At 50.7% G+C, this 25,374-nt stretch overlaps 8 protein-coding genes across 8 annotated transcripts; 4 read left to right on the top strand and 4 right to left on the bottom strand.

Moving 5' to 3' along the window:
- Positions 1-52: 52 nt before the first annotated feature.
- BKA67DRAFT_547388 (uncharacterized protein) lies at positions 53-1,405 on the bottom strand. The gene has a single exon (XM_046101448.1). It carries the CDS (start codon positions 1,027-1,029, stop codon positions 316-318), a length of 714 nt encoding a protein of 237 aa, XP_045964373.1. The 5' UTR covers positions 1,030-1,405; the 3' UTR covers positions 53-315.
- A 44-nt stretch (positions 1,406-1,449) lies between these two features.
- Positions 1,450-2,549, top strand: BKA67DRAFT_641372 (uncharacterized protein; the record flags this gene model as incomplete). Its single annotated transcript, XM_046105771.1, has 4 exons — positions 1,450-1,745; positions 1,803-1,952; positions 2,017-2,099; positions 2,152-2,549. Exons 1-4 carry the CDS (start codon positions 1,693-1,695, stop codon positions 2,547-2,549), a joined length of 684 nt encoding a protein of 227 aa, XP_045964374.1. The 5' UTR covers positions 1,450-1,692.
- Positions 2,550-2,604: 55 nt separating this feature from the next.
- BKA67DRAFT_547392 (succinyl-CoA synthetase-like protein) lies at positions 2,605-5,329 on the top strand. The gene is made up of 7 exons (XM_046101449.1): positions 2,605-2,880; positions 2,935-3,056; positions 3,107-3,250; positions 3,314-3,479; positions 3,540-3,756; positions 3,813-4,809; positions 4,942-5,329. The coding sequence occupies exons 1-7, from the start codon at positions 2,715-2,717 to the stop codon at positions 5,170-5,172; spliced, it is 2,043 nt and encodes a 680-aa protein (XP_045964375.1). The 5' UTR covers positions 2,605-2,714; the 3' UTR covers positions 5,173-5,329.
- BKA67DRAFT_667082 (major facilitator superfamily domain-containing protein) lies at positions 5,314-7,257 on the bottom strand (the record flags this gene model as incomplete). The annotated part of the gene is made up of 4 exons (XM_046108607.1): positions 5,314-5,670; positions 5,739-6,750; positions 6,802-6,959; positions 7,045-7,257. 4 exons carry the CDS (start codon positions 7,255-7,257, stop codon positions 5,443-5,445), a joined length of 1,611 nt encoding a protein of 536 aa, XP_045964376.1. The 3' UTR covers positions 5,314-5,442.
- Positions 7,258-10,460: 3,203 nt separating this feature from the next.
- BKA67DRAFT_45638 (fungal-specific transcription factor domain-containing protein) lies at positions 10,461-14,141 on the top strand. The gene is made up of 7 exons (XM_046096894.1): positions 10,461-10,958; positions 11,014-11,371; positions 11,427-11,504; positions 11,570-11,839; positions 11,889-12,552; positions 12,604-12,846; positions 12,905-14,141. The coding sequence occupies exons 1-7, from the start codon at positions 10,655-10,657 to the stop codon at positions 13,697-13,699; spliced, it is 2,712 nt and encodes a 903-aa protein (XP_045964377.1). The 5' UTR covers positions 10,461-10,654; the 3' UTR covers positions 13,700-14,141.
- Positions 14,142-15,295: 1,154 nt separating this feature from the next.
- Positions 15,296-16,570, bottom strand: BKA67DRAFT_508909 (50S ribosomal protein L2; the record flags this gene model as incomplete). Its single annotated transcript, XM_046097191.1, has 3 exons — positions 15,296-15,394; positions 15,459-15,535; positions 15,592-16,570. 3 exons carry the CDS (start codon positions 16,568-16,570, stop codon positions 15,296-15,298), a joined length of 1,155 nt encoding a protein of 384 aa, XP_045964378.1.
- Positions 16,571-19,042: 2,472 nt separating this feature from the next.
- Positions 19,043-20,563, top strand: BKA67DRAFT_589813 (cyclin-like protein; the record flags this gene model as incomplete). The annotated part of the gene is made up of 3 exons (XM_046104511.1): positions 19,043-20,215; positions 20,281-20,419; positions 20,472-20,563. 3 exons carry the CDS (start codon positions 19,043-19,045, stop codon positions 20,561-20,563), a joined length of 1,404 nt encoding a protein of 467 aa, XP_045964379.1.
- Positions 20,564-22,850: 2,287 nt separating this feature from the next.
- On the bottom strand, positions 22,851-24,506 carry BKA67DRAFT_45849 (uncharacterized protein). The gene is made up of 4 exons (XM_046096895.1): positions 24,143-24,506; positions 23,946-24,070; positions 23,256-23,882; positions 22,851-23,202 (listed from the first exon to the last, which is right to left on the bottom strand). Exons 1-4 carry the CDS (start codon positions 24,370-24,372, stop codon positions 22,982-22,984), a joined length of 1,203 nt encoding a protein of 400 aa, XP_045964380.1. The 5' UTR covers positions 24,373-24,506; the 3' UTR covers positions 22,851-22,981.
- Between the last annotated feature and the right edge of the window lie 868 nt (positions 24,507-25,374).

Consider the following 25,374-nt stretch of genomic DNA (forward strand, 5'->3'; position numbering starts at 1 on the left):
GACCGCTATTCACCTATTATGGCCTGTTGGCTTGTCTCAATACGAAATGAATACCAGTTTATATATATGTACTTGATCAAAATACAATCATGACGGTCGTAGAAGTCATTCAATCCGCGCTCCACTGTCACCCACGGATGAGACATAAAAAACCGAGACTCTCTCGTGGCTAATCGACCTTCCTTGTCTGTGACATGACACCTTCACTTCCCCCGTAGATCGTCATCGTCTGGAGTTAAACTCAAGTCTGAGCTCGTCTTCATCAGATCTGGATTCCATCATGCTCTTTGATGCTGCTTTCTCCTAAGAAGCCACTCAAAATGCCCCACCCAGGACTCCAAGACCAACACCGGCCACCATCCCTACTATACATGGCGCAGCTGTTATCCTTGGCATAGCTGCATTCGCCGTGCCTACTACAAAGCCCCCCGTGGTTCCGACCGTTGCGCATCTACTCGCTGACAATCCGTGGCAGGCCGCCGAGCTCAGGCCCGCGCAAATACTCGTGGCTTGGCTGACCGCAAGCTGCGTGTGCGTCGGCTGCTGCGTAACACCACCGCCTCCCGGCACGGAAATTGTGACCGCATACCCGCCTGTCCCCGACGCCAGATCGGACGTGCACAATGCGTAGTTGCTCGAGCACGCACTGACGGCCGCCGAACAGGCCCCTGCATTGGAGAAAGACGTCGCAATGGCCGGGAACGCGAAGTACGAGTTGGTGACGTAGGAGACCGAGGTTACGGTCCCCGTAGCCGTCGATGCGGCAGTCCCTGTGCATACGGCACCCGACGGACAGCAGGCGGGCTGGTTGGAGGTGTCGAGCGCGCAGTATTGCCCCCCAGCGCAGCAGATGCCAGAGAACGCAGAGCCCAGACTGTCGCAGCTTACGTAGTTAGCAGGACAGGCGTCGCGCTTCTCCATCGTGGCGAAAGGGGAATATCCGAGGGGCGGGATGTTGTTTGCGGCTGTAAGAGACACGAGAAAGGTCAGGACGGCTGACGACGAGCCTATCGACCGTGGTATCCTCATTGTGCTGCGCGGTGTGTTTGACGTGGATTGGGAAGTTTGAGGGTGAGTGATGGGATGCCGCTGGAGTGAGATTTAAGCTTAAAATTGAGGTGTATCCGACTGGCTTGAATTTCTCTCCTTCGACTTCACCGCTAACCGTCGACTCTGAGATGGAAGTGGAGTTTGAGGGTTCGGAGTTGTACCTGCAGGATCTCTTTGTTACTCCTGGCTGCTCAAGATCATATGGCGCGTAATCGTCACACGAGACTTTGCTTCTGCAAACGTCAAGATAAATAGCACTGGCTACGAACAACCCCTGCCGATCGGTAAGAGTCTTCTTAATGCAACACCAAATTGCCGGTGGTTGGCATCTTCGTGTGATGTCAAACGGCCCCATTGTAGCCCAGCAACGGGCTCGGGTGGGGGGAGCCTCTTTAATAATTGCTTAGCCCAGACCCAACCGCCAAGTTAAGCGTAGCGCTGCAATTAAAGTACTGGCCCGTGCACCCGCAGACTCGTTCGATCATTTTGAAGATTTCAGGGCCTCATGAGTGGCAGCATGCTGCGTGCCGGATTGTGTGCGTGCATCGTAAAGTACAATTAATTCGAACGCGAGAGCTCCGTGTATCTTCTTAATGAACTGTTGCATGATTGGTATTTCTATCTTCTAGTTTCCCTGCCGAAATGAGTTCTTTCGGTAGTCCTGGTGGAGGCACAATTACCTCCAAGCCTATCCCGTAAGTTGATCGCAGACGCTCGCCTACGAAGCGCTGTACTAACACAAACTTGCGAAGGCCTGAGAGAGGCAGCTTTCCACTGGACCACGACGGTGAATGCAAAGACGTCATGGTCAATTATCTCAAATGTCTTAAAACTGTCAAGGGCCAGAATGATCCGGCCTGCCGCGAGTTGGCCAAGAATTACCTGGGGTGCAGGATGGAGCGGTAAGTTTGAGTTTTATGGAGGTGGTTCAAGGGTCTCTGCCTTGCTGATAAAGTGCATATCTAGTAATTTGATGGCGAAGGATGATTTTAAGAACTTGGGGTTCGGCACTGAGAAGCCCAAGAAGGAGCCTGAAAAGGGAGTCAAGGGTGAGCTGATGTGGTAATTACGGACAACAGAGACGAATGCAAAACACCATAGCACAAGTGCTTGGTGGTCTCAAGTCTACCATATGGCATTTTACTACGAGCTTTCGTGCTGGTCGTCTTCGATCACCGGCCCAGCACAGTTCCGACATCAATGCGGTAGCCACAGCGTTGACGGCCGAAATGTCCAAAATATCAACATCAGCAAGGCACCCAGAGGCATTTGCGTGCCATTGCAATGTCTGCTTCTTTTGCGAGACTCGACATAGTCCACACATTCTCACACCATTGTACAACAGATCTATACGAAAAGGTGTTAATCATGATCCATTTTCGGAAACCCGGGGGAGTTTACACGAAGACTGGAGAAATCGCGAGCTCGACTTATTTCCAGCATTTAAATGCAATCCGATATCGCCAAGGGTGACAGCCGGAGCCTTAGCGCGAGCTTGAGCTCAATGGGGGTCTAACTATACGGGAATGCTAAAATAATACAAAACGTCATCTATATTCATCTTTGTTTGAGCCTTGTGCATCTAAGATATAAAAGTTCCGCAACCGCTTTGCTACTTACATATTCCTATGTACATCAATTTGACGTAATTTTGCAAGCGGTTGATGAACATGATTTCCAGAAGCTCCTGTGCACCCCTCAAGTTGCCGAGGTTTACCGGGACCTATTACCGCTCATTCAGCAGCACGCGGCCACCCAGGAACTACGATTCGACACTGAAAAACTTGAAGATTGGGAAACATACGCGAGTCATCTTTCAAGGATTCACAGGTATTGTGCTCTCTATACGAATCGGACTACGACCGAGTACTAATCACAGCGCAGGAAGACAAGCAACGGCCAACGCCAAAGAAAGCTTAGAATGGGGTACAAATATTGTAGGTGGTGTAACTCCTGGGCGTGGGGGAGAACACCTCGGCTTGCCTGTTTTGCCAAGTGTTCGGAAAGTGAGTGTCACACTCTCAGCGCGATGTCACAAGCACTAACAGCCGACAAGGCAATGGAGGTATTGAAGCCAGATGCCACCGGAATTTACGTTGCGGCGCACCAAGCTACGGGCGCTATTGAGGAAGCCATTGAAGCCGAAGTGCCCCTGATAGTAGTAGTTGCAGAACACATCCCTGTTCATGACTTCTTCCGTGTAGGTTTGCGGCCCTATATACATGATCATGCATGGGATTGTTGAATATTGACTCGGTCATAGATCCACTCAGTATTGAAAACCCAATCCGCTTCCAGACTTGTGGGTGCAAACTCACCCGGTATCATTTCAGCCGTCGGAAAGTGCAGAATCGGATTTCAGCCGTTGCCGTGTTTCGAACCTGGGAAAGTTGGTATAGTCGCCAGATCTGGAACGTTGAGCTATGAAAGTACGTCAAGTAGCCGGTCCGCAGTTCTGCACACAAAGGTTCATACTGACATCCGCGTAGCCGCAGCCTCAACTCTTCGTTGCGGGCTTGGTCAGAGCCTGAGTATTGGCGTCGGTGGTGATATTCTACCTGGCACAACTTTGACCGATGGGCTTAGAGTACTGGCGGAGGACGAAGATACTAAATGCATTGCTCTTGTTGGAGAGGTCGGTGGAATTGGAGAGCTGGAAGCTGCCGAGTGGATCAAGGAGTATAGGACAAAGGAAAAGATTCCAAAGTAAGTAAAACTTGCATTACCGCCAATTTTCCAAGCTCATACAAGCCCCCTGCTAGACCCATTGTCGCCCTAGTAGGAGGTATTCAAGCTGTACCAGGTCGAATAATGGGCCACGCAGGCGCCTTCGCACTCCCCGGTGAGCCTACCGCAGCTGAGAAGATCGAAGCTCTCCGAGAAGCAGGTGCCACGATTATCAATCATCCATCGAGGTTCGGCTCTGTGCTCAAAGCAATATTGAATGGCTCGATGCTGAGAGATGCCGGTGTCGCCCGAAGCAATCAGCGCAGGAGCATGCATACACATGCTCGAAAGCCACAAGCTCGCGTTCGTCCCGGCCGGTCCTCGTTGCGAGACCAGAGAAGGTCTATCTACCTAACCCAGCAAACGGCTCTAGATCTCCTCCGTGTTCGTAACATACCTGTCAGTGAAGCACCACTAGGGTCGGCCGAGCGTCTACTCGCCATTTCCATCAACCGCGGCACCCGGAACCCCTGCATTGTAGCCTCTTCAACCAATGATGCTAAAGATCTGACGAGTTTCGATTTCGAGTACACCAAAGGTCCTGCTAGTTTGCCCTTGGACAAGATTGCCGCAGCGCTTCATCTAAGTCCGAACTCTGGCGAACATTTCAACAACCTAAGTGGTCTCGTCAGAGATCTAGTCAGTCTTTTTATGGAAAAGGAAGCGTTTCTTCTGGAAACAAGAGTGCTTGAAACAGCAACCGATGGTATTGCGGTGTCTCAAGCCCGTCTCGGATTCGACGATGCAGCTCTTCGATCTGGCAAACGGCATAGCGATATTCATGCTCTCAGGGACTTGAGCAAAGAAGACCCTGCCGAGGTGGGAGTCGAGAAGGATGGGATTGCATATGTGAAGCTAAAAGACGGCAACATTGGTACCTTGGTCAATGGAGCCGGTCTAGCGATGAACACGGTCGATGCTCTCGCGGATGCTGGCGGTAGGGCGGCCAACTTCCTGGATACAGGCGGCAAGGCGACAAGTGAGACAGTCAAAAGGAGCTTTGAGGTCATTTTGACAGACTCAAGAGTGAAGGTATGTAGTCATCCGGATTCTTCGATTGTTTCTTTCCTTTTGCTTTTCTAGTTTGCATTTCTGCCTATGGCTTGTATCCTTTTGTCCCAGTTGTGCCTTAAATTTATCTTTTCCCTGACAGCTATCATCTAGTGCATCTTCGTCAATATATTTGGTGGCCTTACACTAGGTGATATGATCGCCCAAGGTGTGGTTATGGCTTTCAAGGATTTGGAAATGTCAGTGCCCATCGTGGTGAGGATCCGTGGAACAAATGAAAAGGAGGGCCAAAAAATCATTGCTGAGAGTGGGCTACCACTATATGCGTTCGACGACTTTGATGAGGCAGCCGCCAAAGCTATCGAGCTGGTAGATAAGTCTTAGAGGGCCATAGCAAACGGCCAAGAGTACGGGTTTTACAATATTTATGTACCATGTATTTTAAGATATGGTATATATTTCTTCGTATACTATGTACACTTCTTATACATATGTTTCCTATAATATACTACTTTCGTACAGGGTTGTGTAAATTATAGGCTCGGTTTCATTTAAGCAATTCGTTCTAGCATGATATTACTTCCTAGACTGTGTAACATTTGTGAGAACGACACGTGTGCTGTTCTCGGCGGGATACTAGCTAGTTCCACCTGCTTAATGAGCAAATCTGAAATCAAGCCTCTTACTGCCCTGGTCTGTCGTGGTTTTTAGATACTCGTCTTTTTCTTGAGTTGTCAATACGCCCCAGCGCGTCTCCTTTTGTTTATTCCTCCACATATAATAACCTTTCATAGCGAAGACGTAGACAATATTCCACGCTACAACAGCAATCAAGACTTTGTTTCCCTTCCGGTAATACGGTGCGTCGTCAGTTCGGTAGATCTAAGTTATGATGATTAGTTTACAGGGAAAGGAGAGAGAGAGAAAAAGACGGAACAGGATCAACCCACATTGGAAGAGATGATATTGCTGGCTTGCACACACATGTTGTAGAAAGCGCTACCAACTGTGCGAGTGCGGACCGTACCAGCATTTCTAGAGGTAATAGCGACTAGGATTGCGTGGGTGTAGGGGTTGCCGATCAGCAGGGCGCTGAGTGCATACCAAGACCATGGGCTTGCACTAGTGGGGAGAAGCTCCAACGCAATCACTAGAGGAAGCACCCATAGTTGCGTGATGAGGACCACAAGGAACCGGTTGTTGATTTTTTCTGAGTACCACGTCCAGAAAAGCAGCTGAATCAGGTAGAGTGCATATGCCGGGATAGTCAAAAGGTTCGTCTGAAACGTGTCAAAGCCCAGAGATTTGAGGTTCAGCGTAAGATATGCCGTGATGGGAGTCGTTGGAATTGACCATGTGAGTCCGTAGATGTAGACAGGCCACAAGTCGAAATCCTTCATCGCTTCCCAAAGTAGTTTAGGAGTCAGACCTTGACGGTTGTGCATTCCACCTTTGCTGGGATCATCTCGGAGAATTCTGTTCACCATGATCTTCTCCTCCTGCTCAGAGAACCAGCCATCCTTGCCTCTAAATCTGCTTGCTGTCTGTGTTGGAGATGGTGGCAGATAGAACCATGACAGAATGCCAATTATGGCTGTCAAGCCACCTTCGAGGGCGAATAACCAACGCCAACCAGCCCAACCAGAGATGCCACGCATATGCAGAATTCCAAAGGCCAAAAACGCTGAGACAATGTTGGTCATGATGTAAGAAGACCAGAAGAAGGCCAGTCGGACTGGTAATTCCTTGCCCTTGTAGAAGTAGGAAAGATAAAGGACAACATCAGGGATGAAGCCACCTTCAATGAGCCCCATCAAAGCACGGGTGGCGTAGAAGGAGGACTGGCCCGTGATACGGCTCTGGCAGCAGGCCACAATACTCCATGATACCATCTGAATAGGAATCCATACATCGGGACCAAGCTTCTTGCTGATCATCTGTGAAGGCAGCTCAGCGCAAAGGCTATCAATGGTCAACTCGTATACATAGACTCGGGGGCCAAGGATATCTCACAAGCTTATGTAGAAGATTGTCTGGCCATAGTTGTACTGATTGGTGGTGAGACCGATATCATTGAGCATGTTATCTGACAACGCCTGTGCTATATTGCCTCTATCGAGTTGAAGCGCGAAAAACATCAGACAGACCCATGCGCAAATTTTGTAATCAAGCTGCGAAATAGTCGTTAGTTCTGCTGTTGCTCCTGAACGGGAGCTGGAGTCCAGCATTACAAGCTGATGTCACTGTCAGACGAACCTTTCTGATTAGTTGCTTCTCTTCCGGCTCTGACCATTGAAAACTAGGGTCATAGCGATGTGCACCTTCATACTTCTCAATGGGTGCGTATAACTCCTCGTGCCCTCCATCAGCAAAAGTATCGGTGTTCTCGGCCCGTACAGAGGTTTTGGATTCGTTGAAGGACCCGTTTTTCTCCCCGTTGGGCGGGATCTCCTCTACCGGTTTGGCCATCTCAGTACGAGGTCCAACTCGAGCGACAGAAAGTGATAACAGATGTGCTATCGAATGATAAAGGACCACGTTATTCGCATGCGAAAATAAATTAAAGTAAAATGGCAAGAGAACATAGGCTGGTATTATAGAAACTGAGCACTACCCCTGCAATATTTTTATCATAGCTGATGCGGGTTCTGGGACCGCGCAATGCTCTGGGTGACCACCCGCATGAAGGATATGCAACTGTAGATCTAGGCCCCACGTATGCTACTGGTTTGGTTTTCTCTCTCCCTTTTTTTCTTTTCTTGGCCACCGTATGAGGCTCGAAAACCATGGCTTGGTGGTGCCATATCACGTCAAACCTGTGGTTCCTCTGAAACAAACAGCTAAGATCATATAAATTACGATAATGCATTAGCAGCCGTACCCTTCTTTAGCTTTTCGATTTCAGCTTCTCGGTAGTTCCGCGGGATATTCATTTTGACTATTTCTTTAGATGACGACGAATGCGTCGAAACTGTATGATGCCATATCACGTCAAGTCAAATCGACCAATCAGATATCGCGTTTTCATGACCTATAGACAACTCCTGGAATATCCGCAATTTCACCACTAAGAATGCCCCACCACGACTCCCAAGTTATGTCCAAGATATAATTTTTTTGAGATATTTGGGACCCGACGGAGCGGGCTGGCCTTGTTGTGGCGTTCAATAAGCTCAACTCAAATGTAGAGAAGAGCAAGGCGCCCCCACGTCCCGAGCCCGTGACAAAAGGTTCATGTGTGACCCGGCTGGCATATCGAGATCCCTTAGCCTCTATTTTTGGTATGCAGAGTACATACTTAGGGAAAGCCTTGCTCGTCCTATCTTGCCGCGAGCGCTCCAGTGATCTCCTAACCAGAATGATATATGCCTGTCTGCTACCAACATTCCTGCAAACCATGACCAAGATATCTCTCAACGGCAGCATACCCCAATATCCTGCAATGCGACCTATACTTATCGTTTAGGCGATGAGCATTGCTCCCGGCCAAATATGAGCCAATCGCATCCAGTAAACTCAAACATGGACCTACTGCGGCGTGCTGGGACTTTTGAACGATACAGTGGGGCAAGGAGTTTGAATGTGACGAAGGCCTACCGGTCTATGGCGGCTCCGGGAACCTGTCGTCGATATGAATATATCAGGAGTTCAACCATTGCGTCTCCCTATATGCATTATTAGTACTGACATTTTCCTCGAAGAAGTAATAGGTTGTAACGAACATAGTCCTTACCAGAAGATCCCACCACGTGACCCATGTATCGTACTGGCTGTTTGCTGGCATACGGAGATATAGTCACGATTCCACAACTTCGCAACTATCTTAGGGCTCATGCGGTAGCTCAAGACCGTTGGCAGATGGGCGAAGGACTACAGGCTTCTGTAGAATTATAGATTGGTTTCAACCGGGCCATGAACAAGTACCAAATAGCTTCAGATAACCGCTACCTTGGCGCCCAGAAGGCTCTCCTGGAGGCACGTCTTGCTTCACAAATATCGTTTGTACAGCGATACCATCATGTCTCTATCTTGGTCCTAACACCAGGCCACTGGAGCCGCCGAGATGACGATTCGTGTAAGCCCTGTGCTTTGGCGTGTCTGATCCATTTACTCATTGGTCGATGACGTTTGATACGCTCGCAAGTATGAAGAACCCCCAAACCAAGCTCTGCGTTAATTTTATTTCCAATAGTACTGGATATCCTCGGATTAGGGGTAGACCACGACAATGTATTGATGGCATTCGAACATGTGCTGTTAGAAAACATCTAGGCAATTAAAATAGAACCACCACGTGTGCTCGGCTCTTGGGCCGAATGACCGCGGCATTATCGGGCTCGATGCAGCGCAGCATTTGTAGCCTACATAGTTGCGTACCTTGAGCCGTGCCATCTGTAGAAACCTGGCACCACCAAGGGTTTCCGGCAAGGACGTCTTCGGTACATAGCTGCACGTAAGCATCAAGCTTATTTTTAGCCTGCCAAGGTCCAACTGACTGAACAAACCAGCTATGCGGGTACTGCAACGAGCAAATTCAGTTTTCTCAATACGGTTTGAAATGGCACTTGCGCTCCTAAGCCCAACGCCTCGTCTCAGTCAATCTCAGGTTTAGAGAGGTCTTCGAAAAGACTGCGCTTCAACCATCAGACTCGGTTTGCAGGTCCTTCGAATGGTTAGAGAACACCCTTGCTGTCCAGGGCCGTCTTGCATACATACATATATTTATGAGATCAACTGTCAATGCAGACGGTAACCTATCGTGTACCTGAGAGAATCCTCATAGTGTCCAAAGCTTCGGTTTGCTGAGCCTGCAACTCAGTTTCACGGCAAATGCCGCGCAGACTGCAGATAGCTAGCCGATATGGTTTCCGTTTTCGTGCAGGTGACCGTTAGTGCACGGTTGTGTCCGAACGCGCAGAGGAGAGAAATATGTATGCAGCAGGGGATTCTACATTAGCATACCGTTCTGAGAGGCGATTCGGAAGTCAAACAGGCCAGCATAAGGAGGAACCCCAGTCAAGGGGTGCACAGAAACAGGCGTAGCGCGGTTGATCCTCAGGCAACCTCCAGCGAGGCATGCAGCTGGCAGCTGGCATGAACATGAAGTTGCTGATTCGTGTCGGACCTGCTGCCTTACAAATCAGCACTAACGGTTATTTCACAGCAGTTGCTGGGGGGGATTCTACCCACAGCCATGCAGTTCAGCTTGTCAAATGGACCATGAATCAATGTCTTGATCAATTCAGGTCGTAAGGGGTACTCGGACAAAGGGCAGTGTTACTCAAATTTGACATGGCTGGTCGTATACTCTGGGCATAACCAAGTCTCCATTCAGCCTTACCGTACTTACTCTTTGATGAATTCTCCAGCACGCTATCCACAAGTAGTTCGTTGTACCTTGTATGTAAGTACCTACAGTTGGCGATAGTGGTGTCGATCACTCTCCCCACTCCGTAGCGGCGCCGTCTCGTTTCCATTCTGGACCATCTCCAGGATCTCAAGTTTGTATCCGCACCGCACGTATCTCAGATGACCTGCATCGACAGCTTTGCTTTCTTGTCTCTAATTACCCCAGCACACAACTGGAAGCCGACTGTACTTAACTTTGGTTTTACTGAAAGAGAAACCGAATGATTACTCTTACGTAGTTGAACTTCTCAGTCGACCCTGTGCGTGATCTTCTGGCCAAGTCCGGCACGACACAGCATTGCAAGTCGCTTATGTAAAAGCTGCAACTGAAATACCAATCTCAGCCCACATACGGCTTACGTCCCAACTTTATTCCCGACCACATCGTCGCCAGGAGCTGGCAATGCATCTACAAACCACCCACCTTCGACGACCGACTTCACAGTAGTTGGCGATTATGTCTGCGCCAGGTGATCTCTCAAATCAGAATGCGTCGCGGTCGGATGATGAAAGAGGGAGCGATGGCAGCCCCAACGCCGAAACGAATGCCGATGCCGCAGCACGATCGACAGGCAATGCTAATGTGCCCAAGCCGAAGCGACTGGCGTGTATGATCTGTAGGAAGAGGAAGCTGAAGTGTGACGGGAACAAACCGAGTTGCAGTACATGCACACGACTGGGACATTCATGCGCTTACGATGAAGTGAGAAGGAAGAGTGGCCCCAAAAGGGGTTACGTAAAGGCGCTGGAGGAAAGATTAAGTGAGCACAAGACCAAATGGTCTCTATGCCGCATACTGACTCGGGGGTTTCACAGAACAAGTTGAGTCGCTACTCAAAACGAGCGACCCCATCACCACCACGAGCGCCGAGTCCTCCAAGGCTGCCCAACCGACACCAAAAACGTTCGATAATCGCAATCAGCCGCCCGCGACTGCTAATTTCAACGTCACAACCCCGTCAATCTCCATCGCAAATGACCGAGATATGGATCGGTGGCAGTTCAATGGCGAGTCGCCGCAGGCTGCCAACCTGGAGGAGTTCAATTTTGCAGCTGCTCCTAATATGCAAATACATATGGAGAACATGGCCAGTTTGCCGAACAACTTCACATGGGAGATGATTGGTTTGGGTCTGGAAGAACCCCTACCGCCGCAGGGAACGATAGACGAGCTGTAAGCGCTACAGATGTACGTGGCGAACCGGCTTGCTTTGCTGACCCGTCTACAGGCACCAGATATTCTTTGAAAAAGTGCACCCTTCCGTTCCCATGATCCACAAGTTTCGATACTTGGCAGCGATGAATTTGTAAGGCCTTCTCCCCTCAGGCACCACCGCGATATGGACGGTACTAATCCGAATGATCCTCACAGGGCTCCTAATCAGAGGCCACCAGTCTGCCTGCGATACGCAATCTGGACGCTTGCCTGTGCGATAACAGACAAATACACGGACCTCAGAGATCTCTTCTACCAACGCGCTCGCAAATATGTCGAGGCAGACTATCAGAAAGGCTATGGCGAACACATGATATCAGTCGCCCATTGCCAAACCCACGTTCTACTCGCATCTTATGAGTTCAAGATGATGTATTTTCCAAGAGCATGGATGAGCACTGGTGCCGCCGTACGCTTGTCTCAAATGTAGGCTATGTCATGATGACTTGGAATTCCTCAGTTAACACTTATTTAGGATCGGGCTGCATAGGTTAGATGGTGCAGGTCTCGATGTGAAGCAGTGTTTACCGCCGCCTCGAGACTGGACCGAGAGGGAAGAAAGAAGGCGGACATTCTGGATGGCTTTTTGCAAGGACCGATATGCTAGTATCGGCACAGGCTGGCCCATGACAATTGACGAGAAAGATATCATGACCCACCTTCCCTCCACAGAAAACGCCTTCGAGATGAGTCGCCCGGAAACTACGATGACGCTTGCTGAGTCTATGAGTCCAGCTGGGGCGGCGAAACTGTCTTCTTTCGGCGGAATTGTCCTGATGGCCTGCCTGTTTGGACGTAATCTAATCCACTTACATCGCCCGGATGCGGATGATCGCGATCACGATCTCAATGGCGAGTTTTGGAAGCGGCACAGGAACATGGACAACATACTCCTTAATACGTCACTATGTCTACCGAATTACCTCAAGCTGCCCACTGGAATTGGCAATCCGAACATTGTTTTCGTCAACATGAACATCCACACCTCGACCATATGTCTCCACCAGGCGGCAATCTTTAAAGCCGATAAAAACAAGTTGCCAGCCTCGGTAAGCGCAGAGAGCAAAGTACGGTGTATAACTGCGGCAAATGAAATTGCCAGCATCATGCGCATGATTTCTCATCTCGATCTATCAACTGTAAGTCGACCTCAAATACGTGCTCGCATACGCCGCTAACAGGAAGTGCAGATGAATCCCTTTATTTCCTTCTGCTTGTATGTAGCAGCACGAGTTTTTGTTCAATATCTGAAAAGCCGTCCCGACGACATCCAAACAGTAGACTCACTGCGTTTCTTGTTGTCGGCTATGAATGCTCTGAAGAGAAAGAACCCCTTGACGGAATCATTCCTGGTTCAACTTGACGTGGACCTTGAAGCTCTCGGGATGAGAATACCCAAGCTGAAGACGGCTTTCCCTAGAAGTGCCGATAGCGTAAGCTCTCTTGCCCCCCTTCGTCTCCTGACCCTGACTAACGCCTTTTCAAAAATAGCCAATCGTCAATCCCGAAGTTGCGACAAAGCTAAGAGCACAAAACTTGGGCACGGAAACATGTGAAAAAAGCAATGGTTTACTAGCATACAAGAACGAATGCCACTTCATGAAAATGGGTGGGGATGATGGTAACGCAGCGACCGCACCAGATATTGCAAGCTCGAATCAAAACACGGGGATACACTCGGTTTCCGGCTATGATCAAACGACTCAGAATTGGTGTCCTAACGACCAACGTGTATCGCCGGGAGAGACAAGCTCAGTGCCAACCATGGGATCAGGTGGCATGAATCAGCCGATGATGTTCCACATGACATCGAATGCAGCTCGTGTCAACACGCAGAATGGGTACGCTGAGGCGTCAAGCGGTGGAACGAATGGCATGTCCGCCTCGCCAAACCCTGACACCTCGTCGGATCGGCCAACTCCTAACTCTAGCTCGGCTTCAGAGAACCGAAACGGTACATCCGGGCGGACGTCCTTCGAGGCGAGTCCATTGGGTGGCAACCAGCATATGGGAACCCAAGCGGAGTTGGATGCAGCAACGACGGCTTTCTTCTCGGACCCGAATGCCTTCGGTATGCAGACGTCGGGGATGGGCATGACACCAGGCCGTTCTTTTGTAATGACGGATGGGGGCGGTTTTAGTATGCCAGACGGCTGGAATGTCATGCCGGGACAATCGACAGGTATGACACCCGGCATGACACCAGTGGCGGAGGGGGTCTTACGACATTTGATGGACATGCCACCCATGGACGCGATGGATCTTGGTTGGGATCAGGGGCAATAGAGCTTGGGCGGTCGGCGCTTTTGGTTTACGACTTTTAGGCAAGCGATATGGCCTCCATTCCTTTTTGAATATGCAAAATACCTGGTGGAATGGGATTTTGGGTGCGTCACCAACGGAGTACTTGATTAGATCTGATTCAGTATTTGTCTTCCATACAGGACGACTTTATCACTACAGCCGTGATAGCAAACAACATGTGGGTTGGCGGTGGTTGTATATCATGACCACACGACAATTACGTACCACGGCCGAATTCGAAGAAGGACTTTGAGCTCATGACTCCATTCTCTTGGGGCAGAAACCCTCAGTCATCATTGAAATTGGGCCAAGCACGAAAAATTGTGTGTTGAAACTGCTGGTCTGGGCAACCATCCACAACAATCGTCCTTTTCCACTCAACCACGACTTGTATAGAGGACTTAGCACAGTAGTTTAATGCTGGAAGTCGAATTTACTGGGCAAATCGAAGGCGGCGAATTGTGACATTCCTGTCGGGCAATGATAATTCTAAGGAACACCGTAAAATTGGTGGTTCAGCATGCATTTGTTAGTGTTAATAGGGCCGGTCATCTGTCACAGCGGAACCAACACTAGCCCAATGTATGCGCTCCATTCCTCTACGTTGGCCACTACTACAGGCGGCCACGATTGGGCTTTACACCTGCCTTGATAAGGACATGGCAATGGATTCAGGTCCACGCTATTGGGGAAGTCCCTAGAACGCCGTCAACAGCAGAGACCGAGCTAGAACGTCGTGCTGGGGAGCAGCGTGGCTATGCCATTGAGTGCCTCGCAGACCGAGCCCTGACTAAGATCCCTGATACTGCCGTCAGATCCTCGAACAAGAACATTTACAGTTGAGGGTGCAGGTGTGTCCAGACTAGTCACATACTCACGGTGCAGGGCTCATCAACAAACTGCCTGGGAAGTGTGTTTGTGTTGACATCCACCTCGCCCCGCTCCTTCCCCAAGGACACCTCGCACATGACAAAAGCCTGTGACAACCGGTTTCTGCTTAAGAAAGAAGCCCTTGTGGTTTCTAGTGCCATATGGAAAAAAAGAAAAAGAAAAAGAAAAAGAAAAAAAGAAGGAGAAGAAAAAAGAAGAAGAAAAAGGGGGTTATTTCAGAAGGAGAGAGGGAAAAAAAAAAGCAGCAATATGTTTAAGGAGCAGAGGCGCATTCCAGAAAGCCGCACATAGAGGAGCTGAGAACATGCGGCTGCGAACCTCCCGCACAACAATCGTGCTTTTCAGGCTTGCGCGGTTCCTTGAACTAAATCCTCAACTTTGCAGCCACTTTTGACAGTATCGATATCGTCATCATCATCAATGGTGTGAACAACCTGGCATGACCCGGATTACCTCGTTATGCAACATCTGGTTGTTGGCCTTGGTTGCCAAGTACGGCACAAAGGGAAAACAAGGGACTAGTAAGATGTTCCGTCAAAGTGACTGTTGGCTTTGCGATGCTTCTGACCGCTCGTGATTTATATTGTACAGCTGTATACACGTGTGCCGATCTAAATTCTGAGTCCCAAGTATTGTACAGATCGAAAGAGTACACATTAGGAGGCCACCGAGAGCTAAAGCACATGCTTATTTGCTCTTCTTGTCTCTCCGCTTTCCGTGGTTTCGTACCCGAGGAACAACCACCCACTTGTTGATGTTGTTCTTGGGGCGAGTCTTGAAACCTCCCTTGGCCTGCAAATGGTGTTAGGTTATACTGCTTGATAAATTCGAAGAGTGGAGAGAAGCGTACCGGTGTTCGTCCCCAAGGAGAAACGGGATGCCTGTTACTCTTGGATTTACCACGGCCACCACCGTGAGGATGGTCGACTAAAAGGAGGTCAGCGGTCTGCACAACGGTGACTTTGAGGCGGTTAAAAACTTACCCTTGTTCATGGCAAGACCACGAACAGTAGGTCGAATGTTCAGCCATCGACTTCTTCCAGCCTTACCGAGCTGGCGGTACTGGTGATGGATATTACTTGACACGCCGATGGTGGCACATGCATCCTTGCTGCACTTTCTCACTTCACCGCTCTGCATTCTCACAGTGACGTACTTTCCAGTCACGACCTTGACACCGTCGGCTGTTGTCTCCTCGTCTTTTGATTCAACGACGCCGAAGGTGCCTGCGCTTCGGCAAAAGATGGCGCCACCCTTGGGATGAGAGCCAATGTTGAAGATTGGTGTTCCCACGGGAATCAGGTGTAGTGGCAGACAGTTTCCACGGTGGGCGGTTTTGGCGGCCAGGATACCAGGATCAACGACACCACCCATGCTGTCGAGAAGGTCCTGAGGAATGCCAGACCGGTAACTCTGGACCACATCTCCAGCTCTTGTGCCATCAGGTGAGATGATGTACGACATCTCCCCGGTGGCCTGGTCCTTCAGCAAAGCGATATGTGCACTTCGATTGGGGTCGTATTCGATGCGCTCGACGAGTTGCGGTCCGGCGTTCCATCGCTTGAAATCTACCGTTCGTATCCTTCGCTTGGCGCCACCTCCACGATGCCTCACAGTGATGTGTCCGTGATGGTTTCGACCGCCCTTGCCCATGCCCTTCTTGGGAAAGGTCAATGGCAGGAACGGTCTACCTTTCCACAAGTGGTCGTTGATGGGGCGCTTCAGATGTCTCAGACCAGGTGTTCGAGGCTTGTATGTTCGAAGGATGGCGGAAGACTGCTTGCCTTGTGGGCCCTGGGGTCTTGCGGCGGGCTGGCTGGTCAGGCTCGGGACGGTTGTCGTGACGGGCTCTTTAGTTGACTGGGCTGTTGTTGCATAGCCTCTCAGGAGAGCACTGGGGGAGCATCTGCAGCTCGCCAGTGCCCTCTGGGAGGAGCTTGTGAACAACCTTGGTTGCAGCATCATAGCATAGCAGCCGTCGAGATGTACTAACGGCTAGGATGCAAGCTGCTTTTGTCGTGGAGCTCGAAATGTGCCCAGCTGGCCTGGTCGTCGACTAGGATCCAGATACCTTCATTTGAGAAATTGTAGCTCCAGAAAGGAGTTTAAGTTCTTCCAGCGCCGAATCAAGAACGAACGAACGCGATCGTCCGCCCAATGGTCAGGCGCTAGCTATGGTGGGTATAGTGTCGCAGCCGGGGGGTTGGGTTTGGCGCCCCCCAACTTGCCGACGACATGCACTCATCTCCCAGCTAGTTACTTTGCTGGTCTTTGCGCGCCAGTAAATTGAAGCAATTGGCCCCGAAGATGTATCGATGGCTGCTGATGCGACCCGACGAGGTTCCGTCTGACATGGCAACTCCAATATCGTCGAAGCTTTGATCAACCCCTGGACGGAGGCGGCTGAACAGAACAGGACAGAGCAGGCCCGAACAGTGGAATGAGGTGGCCCCCGTCAAAGAGTGCTCGGAATAGTAATCTGGCATGTCTCAATCAAGTGTGCGCCTCGTTGTGCACGTATGTATAACTTGTTTGTATGAAGGCAGTTTCACGTAGACTAGTATAAGTGACAACAAACGTGTATGTATCTAGTTTCCCCTGCCAACGTACATACAGCAGGTGTCAGTATACAAGCATCTTCTATGGAGTGTTCCCGTAGTTAGATAATCAATAGGGATAAGTAATGCGTAGGGGTTGCGTTATGTCGATGAATTCTAGGCCTTCCTGTCCCCATTTCCCGTCCCCGTGCTATTTACATCCATGCCGACCAGCCACAGGCACGTCGAAAAAGCAGATGCGGGTAACGGAGGCCCGGGACATTTTTTTTTTCTTCGCAGAGAGACCGCGACGAGCCAATGAACTAGCGGTTGCCCCGCGGTTGCCAGTGTTGATTGCAGAAAGAGTGGGTCGCTCACGTTTCTAGGGAAAGACAGCTAGCTCAATCGCGTCTGTGAAGAAAGAGCTCCTCTAGCATTGGTATCGAGGTACATGCATAGATAGATGGTATCTGCCACTTGCAGTCGCGATATTGATATAATATACATACTGCAACGCAGATGCAATCTTTTGTCCAACACTGCCTTTTCTTCTTCTTGCAAAACAACTGACCTGTTCGTTTGTGCCTCTTGCCGTCTGTCCCGGCTCAAGACAACATCTTTTTGAACTACAGCACATACACATTCCAGCAAACCTAGAGCTTCCAACAGAAACGACAGACGCTCAGCTCCATCGTCACGTCACGTCACCTCACGGTTGATCCATACTTCCTGCTCCAAGCTTGTACTCGGTCCGTATCAACTATCCAGCGCAGCGCGATCTGAGACATCTCGTCGCGGTTATCCAGCCAGAAGTAAATCGGTACTCTGCCCTAGACAAGGATCTGGTCCTAATATATCCACCTTGTTCCCAAAAAGGTGGAAGTCGTTTGAACTGGGACACTTTCCAAGTCGCGCTAACCAGCCCGTGTACTGTGCTGGGTGCTGTGTTGTGCTGTGCTCTGCACAACCGAATCGAGAATCCCTCAGAGAATCCCTCACGTCAGGTAGGTTGCTGACCTTGTTTCTTCATCTGGTACCCGCACCACACGGTTCGCGCTACGCTACGCCTTCTTTTGCTGCTACCTTATTATCCACCACCAAACACTGCACTTCCTGTCCCGACCTGTCTTGTCTCTCTCGAAAACACTCTTCTACATATTCCCACTCCGTGAACCAGCTTACACCAACAACACAACACCTCCAATCTCCCACGCCTCACCTCGAGCAATCTCTCTGCTGTCCTCTGCCCTCTTCGACCCTCCCGTCATATCCCAAACGCGTTGGGACGGCCACGGCACGGTGACTGACGCCCTCTCGCACCAGCTTGTTGATATCAGACAACTACCTCCCATCGCGAGACCTAGGAATAGCATACAGGTGAGCAATTGTCTTCCTCATGTGCTATGTCAACATACCAAAACGCCATGCATGGAAATTGCACCTTTCCCGTCATATTTCCGTCGCGTATAACCACTCTGCCAGCTGCGTGCCAATCCAGCGTTGTTGGAGACTTTGCAACCGCCCCACGCTCCCTTCCACCCAAACACAGCCCTGGACGTACCCAGCCCCGAATTGGAACGCGAATACTAACGTGACACTCTAGTACTCCTCCAGAGACGAATTGAACTTGGTTATTATAGAGTTCACTCATCAACAATATGCCTCCCGTAAGTTGCTCACCCCCCATCATCATGTCTGATCCGGCACGCTGCAAAATACGCGCTCTCAAGGCTCCACTCTGCCCTACCACGGCATGTACACACATAGATATATGCGTGCATGCACACACACATACCGCGTCTGGGGTCGTATACTGACAGCTCTCCTTCAGGGACGCCCTGCCAGACGCCTCGTCACCAACGAGAACGACGAGAACAGCGCTGCCGCTTCTACGCGTATGACGCGTGCAAAGGCCGCCGCCCTGGACGTCGATGTCCTGGCCCAACCCACAAAGCAGCCCCTCCAGTCCAAGAAAGCAGCTACCACCACCACAGCTGCCAATGGCAGAAAACGCGCCGCACTCGGCGATGTCACCAACGCAGGAAAAGTAGAGGTCGTTGAGGGCAAGAAGCCCCTAGCCACCAAGACCGGCCTTGTCTCCAAGGCTGCACAACCCACCGGCATTCAGAAGCCCTCCGCCCGTTCCGCTTCAACAAGAACAGCTCTGGCCACCAAGGACGCGAAGAAGCCCGAAGCCAAGAGAGCCGGCTCAGGCTCAGGTGCTATTGCCCCCACATCTGCCAAGAGAAAGGCAGCTTCCGCCACAGTCAAGCAGGACACCATCGTAGAAGAGGGCGAGCCCGTCCGCAAGAAGGTCCACACTCTGGAGAACGAGAACATCCGATCCAAGACCGTCAAGGTGGAGGAGGTACCAGAGAAGGTGTCGCGTGCCGACCCCGTGCAAGAAGAACCAGAAGCCAAACATGTATACCCAGAAGGTGTCAAGGACTTGGACAGTGAGGACCTGGACGACCCCTTGATGGCCGCCGAGTATGCCAATGAGATCTTCGACTACCTGCGCGACCTCGAGTGCGATACCGTCCCCAACCCGGAATATATGGCTCACCAAGACGACCTCGAGTGGAAGACACGAGGCATCCTCATCGACTGGTTGATCGAGGTCCATACCCGCTTCCACCTGCTGCCCGAGACCCTCTTTCTCGCTATCAACGTGATCGACCGCTTCTTGTCCGAAAAGGTGGTTCAGCTCGACCGCCTGCAGCTCGTCGGCATCACTGCCATGTTCGTCGCTTCAAAGTATGAGGAGGTCTTGTCGCCTCACGTTGCCAACTTTGTACACGTCGCTGATGACGGCTTCTCGGAACAAGAGATCCTCAGCGCCGAGCGCTTTGTCCTGTCGACACTTGACTTCAACCTCAGCTACCCTAACCCCATGAACTTCCTTCGCCGCATCTCCAAGGCCGATAACTATGACATCCAATCGCGCACCATTGGCAAGTACTTGATGGAGATCAGCCTGGTCGACCACCGCTTCATGGCCTACCGCCCCAGTCACATTGCCGCAGCTGCTATGTACCTCTCACGCATGATTCTAGACCGCGGTGAATGGGTAAGTTGCTCACTAGTGATTTACTGGCATGTCGATTGAGCCCATCTTGCTAACCTCTCAACCAGGATGAGACCTTGGCCTACTATGCTGGTTACACGGAAGAGGAGATCGAGCCTGTTTTCCTGCTCATGGTCGACTACCTTGCTCGTCCTGTCATTCACGAGGCATTCTACAAGAAGTATGCCAGTAAAAAGTTCTTGAAGGGTAAGTTTTGTTCTCCATCACGGTCACCTACGCCATACTGATAAGCTCTCAGCGTCGCTGCTCACCCGGCAATGGGCCAAGAGAGTTGCCCCTGAGTTGGGCATCACTGACACCAAGCTGTCTCTGGATGAGCTTGAGTCATGAGTTGTTCAATACGCTTCACCCTAATCAAAGCATGCCCAATTGCCATGATACTGTCATGTCAATTGTTCCGTCAACCATCAGGATACCCGATGGACCTTTGGATGGCCCTCACGATAATCATTGTTCATGACGTTATAGATCCACGAGTCTCATAGCGAAAACCCATTGGCATGTCCTGCCTGTGGATCAGGGCATCCACGCTCAAGTTCTTTCGTAGCCTGTGGCTACATTATTGTTGCATCTCTATTTTTCTAGTTGGCCCTGCAACATAAGCCATCTTACATGAGCATGGCGTCTTGGCATTGGCGTCTAGGCGTATATGGAAGTTGGCGTTGTCGTGTCTTGTTTATAAACACAGATTTTTTCATACAGCTACTGGCTATTTCCAGAGCATGGTGTTCCCGACACTGCTCTGGCACTTATCCCGGCGGCATGACTACCTTCCCGTACGGAAGGAGTCCTGCCCATAGACACATTCCAATGGTCGTTGCTGGAGCTCTTAGGGAGATAAAGCATAGTATCATGGATAGGTATGTGCAGTCTCACCGCATTTGGATCGGAGTTCGCGAGAGGATAGGGGTCGTTGTACATACTGCGCTGAACGTGTCGGATTAGAATTATTTTATGGATCATGGACGGGAAATAAAAGGCTTCTTGCATGAGATTAATGTTTTCTTCCCTCACGTGAACGTCTCTCACCTTTTGAGCTCTCATCCGTTTCCCAGCTTCTGAAATGCTCTGGTCGCCTAGGCGTCAATAGTTCAGCGGTATGTTGGACGTCGCTTGATGGGAAGCACTCTCCTCAAGCTCGGTCCAATCCACTCACCATTCTAGTAGATGCCCTTGGTTCTCCTGCGACTCGACATCAGTCAGGTTGAGAGCACTGCTTTGTTCGGCGACGGGAAGCCATGACCCCTTCCGGGCTTGTGCCAGCACTTTACCCAAGTGAACCATGAAGCCTTTTGTGCAACTCCAAGCTACACAAAAGTCAAATATTGAGTCGGGGTCTTGTGTACTCGATGGCACGTTCCTCGAAAGCTGGCTCTGTCCATAGTCAGGGTCGTCTCCCACGAAACAGGGTGAAGGGGGAGGAACCGACTGATTCTGGGAGGCCCGACTGACTGTCAATGTATTGATATCGAGCCATGTCCGGTCCTCGACGAGATCACGAGATGTCGCTGGAAGTGCCAGGTTCCACGGATCCGAAGTCCGTATATTGCGTAAGTTACCACTGAGGCTGTGCTAGCTGTACGTTAACACATAGCTGGATAGCCTAGGTCTACTGACGTAACCAGGTCGTCACTAACAGCGCTTACCGTACTCTTGGTTGACGTGGTCAGTTGAGGTGGTTGCGACAACAATTCTTATCCCGAGCCGGTCTCGGCTATAGTTCCGAGAAGCGCGTTCTAGGAGATCGTGATGCGGGTGTGGCACTGAACACAGGAGTTGTTCCTAGCCTCTCGGACTTTTACCGTCGGCGATCTAGCAAAAACCGTCCATCTACACATGTCAAGCCATGACAGCTTCTCCGGGCAAATTTAAATTTATTTATGGGCTCCAGGAGTTCGGTGGCTATTACACTATATATCCTTGATCCGTCCCGTGGCTACTTATCGCGAGCTTGCGTTTCGGGGCAACCGCAGGGACTCCAACCGAGGAATCGTGATCTTAGGCGAGCTGAACCATCTGAGGCTGTGCATAGCTGTTCATGCTCTAGCTCTCGGTTACGACGATGTGAGGCAACGGTTCATGTCGTGATGTTGTACTTCACATCTGTCCATCGGCAGAGTGTCCGGCATTTTCAGAAACGAGCTTATCGTTTCTCGTCCTCAAGCTCGTGCGCTATTATTAAAAACAGGCCACGCCCTCAGTTTATTGTGATCGCAGGCTTCAAAATGGCCTCTAATGACAAGGTGAGTGGCCGCAATCAGGGGGGGGGGGGGGGGTGGCGGATTCGCCCGTAGTCATGCGGCTACCTACGCCATAGACAATGACACTGTAACAAGCACAGAACAAGCAATATATTTCCCCCCATCGTATCGCCTCCGTTGTCCGGGAGAGGGGAGGGGGTTTCGGGAAAGCGATGCATAAACGGTTAGGTTCGCGCCCGAGTTCACAAGTCTCCAACGCAGCCAGGGGCGCGCGATCGTCCACATCGCCTTTCTTCGTCAGTTGGCAGCCACTAGCTTCGGGCATAGCGATTCTCAGATCAGCATTATTCTCGAGCCACTTATAGGACCAAAACGAGGGATTTCGCAACGAGATGTGATTTTATTGGTGGTCCCTGTCCCAGTTTTCCAGTGGTATGAGAATTTCATCATCGTAAGCCGATAAGGGAATCTGTGTCGCCAATCGCACTCGATACGTAGTAGACCCAAGTTCTCTCCCGCGATTGCTTGCAAGTTTCGTAACTGAACTTCAAGGCGTTAACTCGTCCTCCTCCACTTCTTCTTCTTCGGCTGGTGCCGGTAAGAATGGGAGATCCGCCTGCCAGAGTGACTGTGAAGAGACTTCATACGAAGTAGAAGCAGCGATCTGAGGGGACGGTAGCTCAAAAACATCTGCCGGATACGTGATGCCGTGGTATTCGCTGTCTGAGCTATGCGCCACGACCCAGGTATCGAGGAACCGTCGGTAGTCTGTTGAATCGTCAGCCTGTTTTGCTCCATGGTATTCCTTCGGTCTTTTTCACCTTCAGTGCGGCTGAATTGAATCCCTAGATACCGTATATCCAACGAACTTTGGGACGACGAAGACGACGAAGATCCGCGGCGCGAACGGAATGCTGCGCTCAAGGACATGCGCCTCCCCGAGTCTGGAGCACTACCACGCCTGCCTCTGACATTCAACCGTAGGGACCGGCGCCTATCATCCCGCCCCCTGACCTCACCCTCAAACTGGTCGACTTGGTATTCCCTGTGACGACGGTCGGCGCGGTTCGCAAAAACCGACAATGAATGCGACATGGTATGTCTGTCGGACCATAGCTTGAGTCTCTGAACCGTGCCAATGCCCTTGACATTGCCAAAAGCGTCCGTCCGTCCTTGCGTATCTGTCCATACTACATCGACGTCGAAACAGTCTACAAGATCCTTTCTCCTCAAATCACCCTGAAAGGTAAGAGCCGCCTCGATTGTGGTGAACTCATACTTGACCTCAATGGGCTGGTCATGAATCACTACGCCCTCCTCGTTCGTATATCTCACGCGATGTCGTTCACGGAAAGTGACATATTGCTCGAGTGTGCTTGGGTCGGAAAATTGACGATGTCTGGAGTGGAGTGTGTGTGGAAAGGTTTCTGTGGTTGATGCGGTAGGTACTAGGAGCTACGTCTCAGCAGCAAATAGCGACAAGAGGGCGGCTTTGGACGGCGACAACATACAGAAGTGCTCTAGACGTTCTAGCTGGTAACTGCCTTGCCACAGAATGCGCCGGTGCTCAGTGCCAACCACCTCCCATGGCCCCAAGTATATGATCTTTTCATCGCTTGTCCCCTCGAATAAGGTACTAGGGCGGGAGCGGTGTTAGACGATGGCACATATTCCTTATACCGTGAGTAACAGAGAGGAGAGTCTTTACCAAGTAGCCTGGAATCCTGGAGGACCCAGGTCCAGCGGCCGAAGTTGGCCTTGCGGGGTCGAGTATTCGTCGGTCAGATCTGACACGGCTGAATTGGGAGTCCAATTGTGATCAACCGGAGCTCCAAGGTTTTGAGCATAAGGAGGGAGTTGGCTGAAACCGGAAGATGCGTAGGACCTCGAAGAATGAGTTCTTGACGAGGACGAAGAAGTGGAAGCAGCCGCAGCCATAGCTGCTTCGCGATGGCTGTGTGCCTCAGAAAAATGGGATTCGTTTTCTGCGACAGGACTACTTTTGGACACCGAGCTACGTGGGGTTCCTTGCCAGCATCGCCTGCAAGTTCAACGCGGTGGGTTGCTTGCTTGAGACGGCCCTAGCTGAAGGTTTGTGGATATAGTAGCAGCTATAGCGAAAGAGCCGTTGCAGGTTCATATTCAATGCGCGGTTCATAAGAAGTGAGTCTGTAACATGCTTCAAATCGCTTCCGCCTCGTGTGTTTTCACTGGAAAACGGTCACCACGAAACATTCGCCCAAGTTGCTACGCCCTAACGTGCATTCCGCTCGGATAGGAAACGTTGTGGACCGAACAGTCGGACCTCGTGAGTAAACGGCTGGGTCAAGGCTCACCGGCTTGCATGCAATTCTAATGCATAACCCAATGGCGGCGGAGGAGGTGTGAGGGGGGACTTTGGGGGTCATTCGGCTCGAGGGTTGCTAAATGAGGCTCACGTTAAAAACCAGATCGCTTCAGTCGACCAGATCCAGGGTCATTCTGAGAAAAGCTGCCCACTTGACTGCTACCTCTAGCCCCTCCTGAGCTCGCATCAAGCCCTCGTCTCTGTCCCTGACTCTGACTGGATTTGACCACCTATACAGGCGCCGCGAGAGTGTTGAGTGTGGGCGCATAGACGAAGGGAAACGTGCAGGAACTGTTGACAGATTGGCCAATCAAACCCCTCAGCTCGAGCACATGTCAGCTCCAAGAAACCCGATAGACTGAACGTGAGTAACCCTGCGCCAAGTGCAAATAATGACTTTACAAGACATGTACCCTTGTATCCATCTGCTAGTTTATCATCAATGAGACAGCATGGACTATTCTTGTCGGTTTTTAAAAGTATGTAGTAAATGCTTTGCAAATTGAGATATGTGAAGGCGAGCCGCGTAGACGGTATAAGTGTGCTACTTGGCGGAGCTTGGATTCTTTATAAGCTTGTTCAACTGCGAGACT

The sequence above is a fragment of the Truncatella angustata genome, assembly GCF_020726525.1.
Source record: "Truncatella angustata strain MPI-SDFR-AT-0073 chromosome Unknown BKA67scaffold_1, whole genome shotgun sequence".
NCBI classification, from domain to species: Eukaryota; Fungi; Ascomycota; class Sordariomycetes; order Amphisphaeriales; family Sporocadaceae; genus Truncatella; species Truncatella angustata.